We start from the raw sequence: 10,661 nt of genomic DNA on the forward strand, positions 1-10,661 counted from the left end.
AGATAAGCATTTCCATCTCGTGATACTGGGACTTTCACACTGGCAGGAGAGGGAAAAAATAAAAATAAAAACACTTGACATGGATTTGATAAAGTTTTAATTTTTTTTTTCATATGATGTACACACAAGTCATGTCAATCAAAACATCTGATTTAACACTTTAACAGCAGTTCAGATGAATCAGCTGTCAGGACACACAAAGACACGCTCAGAATACGTGGCCACCTTTGTTATCTCTTAAAGTGTTGGAGTAGATGCACATCCCGTACTGCCCATAAAAAGGCTTCAGACTAAAAACTCAGGAGGGACAGTTATCTGTTGAATCCGAGGCTAAAACAGAAACCATGCATGGTGTTCCAGCCTAGTTTTAGCTAAGACTGAGTGTGTACCTATGTGTGCATTTATTTCTCAAGTGTTACAAACCATGACAAGAATTTGTAGTTGTCTCCCTTCATGTCAGGTGACCATAATACTCAAAAAGCTGCAATGAGGATACAAAAAAAAAAAGGAAAGTGGCAGAGAGTCCAAGGAGCCCCACAGGAGGAAGCAGCAAATACAAAATCCTCAGCACCCTGTGTCTCTCTTCCCATTTTCCTGATGTACACTAGCTGGAATACAAACACAAATCCATAAATCATGGAATGACTAAGGAAGAGAGCAGTTAGTGGACAACTGCTGCTAGTCTATAAAATGTCCAGATATTGATGTAAAAATTAAAAATAAATGCACATTAACAGTTTCCATGCACACAGTACACATCAGACATTCTGCTCTCAAGGACATCACAGGGTCCATTTCCACTGCTGACCATAGATACTAAAGAAAGCTATAAAATGACAAAGACAACAATACATTAGCGTGTAAATATTTGTCTTTGAAGGCCCAGGCAGTCAGAGGGTGAGAAGTGTTGAAGCCGCGTTCTATTGTATTTTAATTGAATGTATCCCAAATAAATATGCCGACAGTGATTACTCACCTGCGGATTGCAGGCACTAAAAATAGACTTCAATTTGCTGAGAAGTGGGGCTAGATAACGATTAAAGAGCCTCATGCAGAGTCATGGAAATAGGAGTCATACAGCTGTCTGTCCCTGAAACAATAAAGGTCATCACAGGAATGGCTCAAGCAGGGAAGGATGGACGACCTGCTTAGTCTGAATGTTTCATTCGAATAATTTATGAGATAATGTCCTAAAAACAAAAAAGAGGAGACAGGATGTGGCTAGCCAGGATAGGGAACAAGACATTGACAGCAGTCTTAGGGAAGAAAAAGAAAAAACATAAAAAAAATAAAGTAAAAATAAAGAAACCTGGATCAATAATCGTTAAACCTCTTAATTAGCCAGCTGCATTATGCACAGAGGTCGGTCTAAAGGCCTGACACAGCAGAAAGAAGCAGACGCACTGCATGAGGTTGTAAGATGGTCTGTGGGACAAGTGAAGGACAGCAGGAATGCAGTGCAGGTGTCTGAGTGGGCAGTGGCTTGGTCATCAGAGGGGTGTTTTTCAGTTCTTCAGCACTGCCTCGTAGCCCTGGAACACACATTGGGAAACTTCTGGAGCTCTGCACTTCAGAGAGACCTAAGGGCGAGATCCATCATGCAGGGTTTAATGGGATTAGGTTAAAAAACTACTGTCAAAATCCTAGGTTAGAAAGACACATTGATAATACACATTTGTAAATACCCACTATGGGACATACAGTACAAGTTACCAGAGTAAACAAGTCAAACCTTCAAGATTAAAACATACCTAAAAAGCCTAAAACACTTTTTTTTTTTATTACGAAAAATGTGAAGCAGATTTAAGCTTCCAATATTAGGGAGCAATTACAAATTAAGCAATCTTTTTTTTGGAATGTAAATATTTGATATGCTATATAACTGTGAATAAATTAAATAAAGAAAATGGAAAGGTGAGGTAGGTTAAGCAATACATTTTGCCACATACTGCACTTCAAGGTCTTGATCAGAAAAAAGTCTGAATGATTTACTCAGCATTATGAGCTTCAGTCTGTAAATAAAAGGTCATGGTAAAAACACATCTCTGTAAATAAAAGTATCTGACAAATTAAATGTGAATCCTTACTGAGAAAGATAACAAACCAATGATCTAATGTTAAATCATTTGTATAGTTTGTGCATTATATTTAGATCAAGTAAGCGCAACAAGATCCTGGGACCAGGTGAAAGTAAAATTACAAGAATACTGCACAAACTGGTGCCTTTGTATTACTCGTAGCCCTATAATATTATACTATTATTACTAGAGACTTTATTGCAGGTGAGTTAATTTAAAATGAGCCATTGATTTATTTTCTGAATTGTGTTCTCCCACCTCTCACAAATGCACACATTGAAAAAGTGTGTACACATTAATACTTTTTTGGGGGGTAATGTCAGACTGCTGCTGGTGACAGTGTAACATGATAGAAATGTATTTAGATCCACATACTATTGCATAACACAGCTCTTTATAAACTTTGTTAACAATTTCCTGGTCCACCAACAGTTAAAGAGAGGTAATCTTGTTTACACAAACCAAACCTGAGAACAAATCTGCTCCTAAGTAGGTTCGAAATTGTGGATCTGTTGCTAGGACTACAAGCTCAACGTGACACTGAAGAAGTAACAGATTATGTCAAACTGTCAACAAAATTATCGAGTCATTATTTGTTAATCCACATACAAACAAAGAACATCCTTTTCAATGTTGACTTTTTTAATGGGGCATTTTTTGAGTCATTACACAGCTGCATCACAAACCTCAAGCTCAAAGGGACATCACAATTGAACCATGAACTTTTTTTTGTATTTTTGCCTATAGATTACTATCCACTATTGTTCCTCCTACATTAGAAACAGAGGACTAGTTTCATTGATTTTTTTTTTTAAATCAAAACTACTATTTTTAAACAAATACTGATCTTTCTTTCCTACATTGGCACAGTAAATGGATACTAATATCAATATGCATAATCTCGCAGTGTCTAAGTTTGATGATGTGTCATGACAAAATTACGTCGTCTCTTCAGGACCGGCACCATTATTATAATTGCAGTATTCAGCTATTCAACAGAGATTTCACAGGTCCTCTTTGATTCACTGAAATACTCAGATCAAACAAAGGTGGTGGAGTGTGTACTGGTGCAGTGGAATAAAGGGGTAATATTGCACAGCTCCTTAAGTGTTGCAGCTGTATTCTCAGGGCTCTTTACTAATGCATTCTGCTAATGGCAACATTTAACCAGCTGCAATCTTGTCAGCATGTTGTAAGATGTGAGGAACTGCAGATTCTCCAGCCACTGTGCTGAACCTGCTATTAGGAGAAGCTGAAACTGTAGCATCCAGTTGTTCAGCTCAAGGAACGCTACAAAAATATTAGTATAATATTAGTATTATACTAGTTTACATTTGAGTGAAGGAAAGAAATACAGAAGAATGAGAAAAGAGTAAGGACAAAGGTGGAATCTCAATAAATGTGTCAAGTATGGGGTTGTGAATGAAAACCTTTTTGTTTCATTAAAAAAACCCTACGTTACTGCCTAGATTTTGAGTCACTGAAATAATTTGACATCAGGCCAATTAGGGTACTTCATGTTTGTGCAAAATTCATACAAAGATTTAGATCATTGAAAGGACGGCTACCATAATAAAAGTATTGCAAAGGGACATATATTTCTGTGTAGAGTAACACTGTTGTGTCTATTTCTGTATTGAAACTCACTTTTACCAAAACACTACCAGCTCAAGAGATGGGGAGAGAAAAATCCGCCTGCATTACTGGTCACATAGTTGCCATGGGGATAGGAGATGGCAGATGAGAACACCATGTTTCATGTCAAAAAGATAAGCGGTGTCCCAGTTCTCCACTATAAATACTATTAAGTATATATGAGCTCAATGGAAAGTTGTCAAATTAAATATGGGTGCTTCAGACATTCTCATTTGAAAGCCTGTAGCAGATATATTTTTATAACGAATCAAATGAAAATGTGTAAATATTATGACAGTGTAAATAGAGTTGCTCATAGTGGTGAGAATTTTCATCTTATGAAATTCCTTCTGTTTTACACAGCTTTAGTGAAGTTCACCTCATCATTCAGCTGTCTTGCCCCACAATGTATCACACAGTACTAGCTGGTAAAGATAGTGAAGCATTTAACAGCTAAAAAGAAAGATATTTCCCTAAGGACTAGATAAAGTCTAAAACACAGCTCAATAAGTACATTTCCAACTAGGAGCTTAGACATTTTCATTGTACAATGAACTGTACAATAACGGTGTCCACAAACGGAACACTCTACATTTTATATGTACATGAACATCTGTTTAAATGATTTTTTCCATAATTTTTCCACTGTAAACGCATTACACAGTCAAACCAACTGTTAGGTGTGGAATTGGGACAGCCATAATACTCTAATATAAGCAGTGAGGCGTCCTGGGACAGCTGAAACCAATCATGTTGTGAGAAAAATAGGTCAAGCTACCTTTAAAACCTAACACAGCATCAGTAAAGAAGCAGTTAAAAATCAAACCTGCTCCTACACATCTCCACTCATCATAATATATTATAATTGTTTTATGTTATGTCTTCAAGGGTGCCATGCACTGGCAAGAGCCTTACTTCTTCACTTCTAAAAATAGCAGCCAAAAGGCTTTGGGAGCTTGGCTTTAATGTGCCGTGCCAAAAGATCTCAGTGACCAGGCAGCAGCTCAGAGATGTCAGCATGAGAATACACACTGTGGACAACTTCCTGAATCAATGTTGGACCACAAATTAATTTAGGGGGGGGAATACAGCAAGTCAACATTGAGAAAAAAAAATACACATCAGCTCCACAAGAACAAACGACCAAATTAACATTTTACAAATAATCATTAGATACGAATCAGCCTTCTCTTCACTTGAGAAATCTCAGCTCAGGCTGTGTGAGGACTGAAGGAATGTGTGAACCCATTTTAAATTCAGAAGATTTAATGAGAGAAAGCTGACTGACAAATTGACTGGTCTAGACAGGAAAAAATAACAGCAACAAAATAACAAAAACAAAGACAGTTAATGGCAGCTCATACATAAAAACATGATCTGAAAGAGTCACACAAAGGTCATTGTTCTGGACTAGTCATGCAGAATTTCTAATCCACACATAACCTATCAAGAGTAAAGCCTGTGGTACACCAACAGACACACAATGGAGGATGCAACTAAATACACACAAATGAGTCACCCCACTCCAATCACTGCCCAATCAGCCATTCAGCATGCTCACCACTCATTACTGCACATCAATCTCCATCATGTCTCTGCCTGTTTAAATCACCTACTGTTATGTCATTTGCTTTCAGCCCTGACGTACAATGGCTTAATGCTGCACTGCATTGCAACGTTCAAATGTGCTAAGAAACATTTATAGTGAAGATGGGGAAAAGATTTGCCTAACTTAGTTATCATGTAATTACTACCATGTAATTCTAAAATATAATATGGGTCTTTTATATTGTTAACAGAGAGACCAGAATCAAACCTGCTCCTACAGTGTGTATTCTGATGCTGGTCCCCCCCCTCCCCCTCCACCCACCAACCTAGCCACAGCCGAATAAAATCTCTCTTTTTTTTAAGTGGGCAAACTCTGCATCTACCAGTTGGATGGCACAAAAACTATACTAGGGTATTTTGTTAGTATAAAAATAGTTACTTAGAAATAATGTTCTCTCAGTCTCTCATCACATTTTTTAAATTTATTAATTATAATTTATATAATACAACCCCTAACAGTTATGACTAAAACTCATAAATTCAGACACAATTATCACAGTACTCACTGTATAGTTTGGGTTTCCTGCTTGCACCCTCAGCTCAGCCAGCACCCAGATGCCGTTGGTAAGTTTCATGGACTGATACAGCATGTCCTGACCTTCCACTGTACGCTTAGCTATAGTGAAGATGTTGCTACCCTGAAGTTTGTTGGAGGCTGCATCTATTAAGAGAAAAATGACCAAACACAATAGAAGTAATATTTTAACTTTTAACCTGTAGTCTAATGTGAACAAATACACACTGTACAAGCAGCACAGTTATCAAGAAGTTTCGTTTTCTCATTACTAAACTATTTATGATTATCTGCAAAGAAGTAGGGCAGACCTTTCCAGGAACAATTTGAACCTAAAATGAATATAAAATCTAAATGACGGAAGAAGTTAAATTAAAATAGCTAAAGGTGAATATGGAGAACTTCGTAAATTAATATTTGACCATGAATGAACACAGTGGGGGAAGGCTTGCTATAATGAAGATGTGTCTTTTGAGAGAATGCGCAAAAGAAACATCTGCATCTATTGAAAGAAAAATTACCACAAGACAATAAAAGGTAATATTTTAACTGTTAACCTATGCAGTCTAATCCAAAAAAACTACTGCTTAGTTTTACTATGCAGTTTCTGTGAAACATAATTATTCAGTTTACAGTGTCACTCATTGTTGCCATGCTCTATGGCATCCATTAAGTTGTCAAATGGAATTCTTCTCCAGTTAAACTGCTTTCATGCTTGTGTAGAACTAATGTGACACAGGTAAATAGTAAGTAACATTTTCTTTAAAATGTATGATCGTCACTGTTCTGCAGGGCTATAATTGTATATAAAAACTGGTGCATTTCTTCTCACCTGAACTCAGATGGCAGTCTTTGATCTGAAACTGGGACTCATTCTCATTAGGAATATCTTTCCATGTGGCAAGGAACACCTGTCGCTCTATGGATGAAGAAACACAATCACCAGATGAGACTAAAGACAGCCCGCACTGAAAGCATTAAGTATAAGAGTAACAAAAGGATAAGGTTAGGTAACCCAGACATGCCTCTCTCCAGCCACTCTGGAACTCCCAGGTCACATGAGCCACATAATCTCTCCAACATTTACTGGGTCTGCCCTGAGATCTCCTTTAAGTTAGATGTGCCCAGAAAACCTCCAATGGGAGGCATCCAGGGGGTTTCCTGATAAGATGGAAGAACCACCTCAACAGGCTTACTTTGATGTGAAGGAATAGAGGTTCTGCTCCGACCTCCGCACCGTATTTCTAAGGCTGGCCAAGTTTACTGCATAGCAATCGGAACTGTGGTAAATGTAAATTTACATACTATTGCAGTTAGAGCAAAAATTAAAGCGCAACAAAAATAAAAGGAATAAAAAGGCCCCAAAATGGCATTGGTGAAAAATCTCAACTCCACATCCACAAGATGTAAATTCTTTCAGGCAGTGCAGGTACTAGGTCACACAGATCTACGTCACAGATGTCATCTTATGCTCAAAATAGTCATATTGTGCCCTCAGTGAAAGGTTGACGTATGCGTATGTTGTTGACGTTAGTGGGGATCTGAGTGAAGTGATTTAGTACAGATACACTTACCCATCTTTCCATCCTCTACAAACAACACGCTGATTTGGTACTGGCAGCTGAAGTAAAATACGTCAATGTTGTTCTTAACAGCCACCTGCAAGAGTGAAGAAAGAGAAAAAAACAAAACAATAAGCAGCACATGGGTAATTACTTTTCAAGTGCACTTCAAGGATGGACATTGTGGGTTTGTGTGTGCCATTTACAGAATACACAGCGGACCTAAGTTCTTTGTCAAGTTTTCTCTTATATTGGTATAAGTATTTCTAACATTATCATTACTAATAATTATACAACTATAAAAATAATAAAAATTAGTAGATATTATTTACTAGCAAAGATATTTGAAAATGGTAGCTATTTCTAAAAACAGTCTCCAGAACATGCTCTTCAAGACAATATGAATAAAAAACAACAACAGACAGTAGTTAAAAATAAAACACAGGACACAAACAAGACTGACAAATAACAGACAATACAACTAGCATCTAACAGAAGTAGCTGTGTGTGTGTGTGTGTGTGTGTATATCTATCTATCTATCTATCTATCTATCTATCTATCTCTCTCTCTATCTATCTATCTCTCTATCTATCTATCTATATCTATATCTATATCTATCTATGGTCTGCTGGTAAAACATTCATAAAACTGCCCAAATCCTCATTATGAATTTTTGAAAATTATAAGAGCTCTAGTAGTTTAAACACAGTTCTATTATGCTGCAGTAACTGCTGTTAGTAAATAAATAATTCAAACCTCTGGTACAAAAATCATTTTTGTGCTCTCCTACAAGCTGTACCAGCACTGCGAATACAAATTTTTGCATTATGTATCATTAATAAACGTATACTTAAGTCAGAGGAGCACCCAAAAATACTATTGTGGGACATCATCTTCCAACACAAAAATAATCTGAGAATATGTCAAAACAAACCAGTAGTAGTAGTAGTAGTAGTAGTAGTAGTAGTAGTAGTAGTATCTATCAAAGAAGGCCCTCAAGAGACCTGAATAGAAAGGTTAGCAGTGCTACTGAAACCAGGAGAAACAAAAGAGCCATGTTTTCTGGGACCACTAATTACTGCTCCCATCTTGTGACTCCTATCTTCTCTCACCAGCTGTATACAACACCCGTCTGCAATTCTGCCCAGTTAATAGAACCATTCTGATCAAAAACAAGCCACCCTCCAGTACTTTACAACTTATCATAACTGCTGTGCAGACCGTGTTAGGTTTATTTAGGTTTTATTTATAGGTATTCAACTGTAAGAGGTCCATGAATAATTCAAGGACAAAGCATTTAATTTTTTTTAGATCTATAAATTTGGGTTGTATAAAGATAAATTATTTAGAATTTTAAATATAGTCAATGACCTTCAATTTAGAATTTCAAAGGGCACTAAAAATACCATTTTGCTCAAACACTTGACACACAGACAGAAGAGAACTGTTTATATTAAAGAGTGCTGTCATAATGTTCAAGACCCTGGGACCCATAAGATATTAAACTTAAGGCGTCAGTGTCTCGACAACCAATGCAAAATACAAGAGAAGATGAAAAAAGAAAGTTAAAGTTCATCCAAAACGAAACCCAGGACAATCATATATTGTTTATAGCAAATCAACGTTGTGTTACCTGTAGATTATTGAGAGGCTCCATCTTCATCACAGGTCCCACAGTATTGAGGGGAAGGGTCACTTCAATACTCTGGTTAGGACTAAGAGGAGTGACAACCTGGAGTGGTCCAGCCGGAGTGAGACCAAAGCTGCAGAAAAACACAGCGGGGGTGGGATTGCAAATTGTGTAAAAATATGGAAATACTGTATCAGCACCTACTGCACAGTAGATGGCCTTACCTGTTTCGGTTAAATTGGATGGCAAAATCAGTCATGACACTCATAGCTTTATTAGTAAGGGTCATTTCCATTTGGATGACTCCAGCACGGCGAGCAAAAGTGCCTGATATTTCCAGACCCTTGGCCTTCATGGCTGGAAGCCAAATCTAAGCAAAGATGAGACCAGCTTATTTTATTAGTGGTCCCTGCATAAGTGTTATATTACTTTAATGTTTGTATCATTTCAGCCTATTGAGACTCACCATTTTAGGAGGGCTGTATGTGCCCATAGGGATACCAATCCCACCCCCGAGATCAAACAGATCATCCAGGCCACTGCTAACGGGGGCATTGAAAGTGGCAGGTACCGCAGCTGGAGGAACACCAAAACCAGCCCCCATCTGTGGGTCATAAAGCAGCACATCACCCTTACATATTTAGTGTCAGCACATATCAAGGAATTAAAGCCCAATAAAAACTCAGACTAAATTACTTACAGCAGGACTTCCTCCAAGGTCTCCTCCAAGCTGGGTAGAAGGAAGAATACAATTAAAATAAGTAGAGTAAGATTGATAAAATCAGGTTTTGTTATTACAACATTTCTTCTCGGAGGATTGAAGAGGAAGAGTGAAAGGGTGGGAGGGTCTAAAAAGTCTTTCACACAAGTCCAAATCGAATAGGTTTTGTTATAATGCTACTCACTGTGTCTATTGTGGTGACAACAAAGGTTGGGGTACAATGAACAAATCCAGTGGAGCAAAAACCACAGCCCTTCCACAAAGTGGCAAAGCAAAATGACTATGTATAGAGATTTTTACTAAGATACACAGGTGAATTAACTAAAATCTTACTTAAATACGATGTAAACAATGTAAGAGTAGTGCAATGTAGGGAAAACAGGGTCAGAAAAAATGCTGGAAAGAACACAGTGGTACACTAGGGACAAAAGGGGATTCTAAGCTGGTGCTGGCCTTTACTGGTCCAGTGTGGTCCCCTGGACCAAACTCTGTGGGGCTGTAATCTGGGGGCGATTGGGGCTGATGAGGGAACTGAGGAGTGTCCATCCGTAGGGGAATGGGCAGCTGATTGAAAGATGAAACACAGTCATAGAATCCATAGATGAGAAAAGAGATGAACTTAGGGATTTCACAGCATGCTGATCACATGTATTATAAAGGACCAAGGATGATGGATAAATAAAATGTTAAACAAATCCATAAGAACTACAATACAACAGTAGTGATTAAATTGCTCATTAAAATGGCCTGACATGGTTTGCAAATGCTGTGCCCTGTCCCTCATTGCAATTACCGGTTCAGACTCATCCCCCATCTGCAGGTGGAGCATTGAACAAAGAAATGAAAACACACAAGGGTCAAAAGCAACAGTACAAAAAAGTTTAAAAAAAAGGCAAAGTACAAAGATATTAC

General features: G+C 37.7%; 1 protein-coding gene across 7 annotated transcripts in view; it reads right to left on the reverse strand.

Annotated features, from left to right (window-relative positions):
- Positions 1-80: 80 nt before the first annotated feature.
- Positions 81-10,661, reverse strand: part of ap1b1 (adaptor related protein complex 1 subunit beta 1) — a 25,693-nt gene continuing 15,112 nt past the window's right edge. For 4 of the 7 annotated variants that reach the window (XM_067522551.1, XM_067522552.1, XM_067522554.1 and 1 more), the window contains exons 15-24: positions 10,543-10,563; positions 10,203-10,313; positions 9,729-9,758; positions 9,495-9,632; positions 9,253-9,398; positions 9,032-9,161; positions 7,410-7,494; positions 6,668-6,754; positions 5,828-5,982; positions 81-1,580 (exon numbers count right to left, since the gene is read on the reverse strand). In XM_067522551.1, the coding sequence (XP_067378652.1) occupies positions 1,506-1,580; positions 5,828-5,982; positions 6,668-6,754; positions 7,410-7,494; positions 9,032-9,161; positions 9,253-9,398; positions 9,495-9,632; positions 9,729-9,758; positions 10,203-10,313; positions 10,543-10,563 (978 nt within the window). In that variant the 3' untranslated portion in view covers positions 81-1,505. The remainder of the gene's footprint in view (positions 1,581-5,827; positions 5,983-6,667; positions 6,755-7,409; positions 7,495-9,031; positions 9,162-9,252; positions 9,399-9,494; positions 9,633-9,728; positions 9,759-10,202; positions 10,314-10,542; positions 10,564-10,661) is intronic. The other 3 variants (XM_067522550.1, XM_067522555.1, XM_067522556.1) reach the window with 3 other exon arrangements.

Source organism: Channa argus, chromosome 11, assembly GCF_033026475.1.
Source record: "Channa argus isolate prfri chromosome 11, Channa argus male v1.0, whole genome shotgun sequence".
NCBI classification, from domain to species: Eukaryota; Metazoa; Chordata; class Actinopteri; order Anabantiformes; family Channidae; genus Channa; species Channa argus.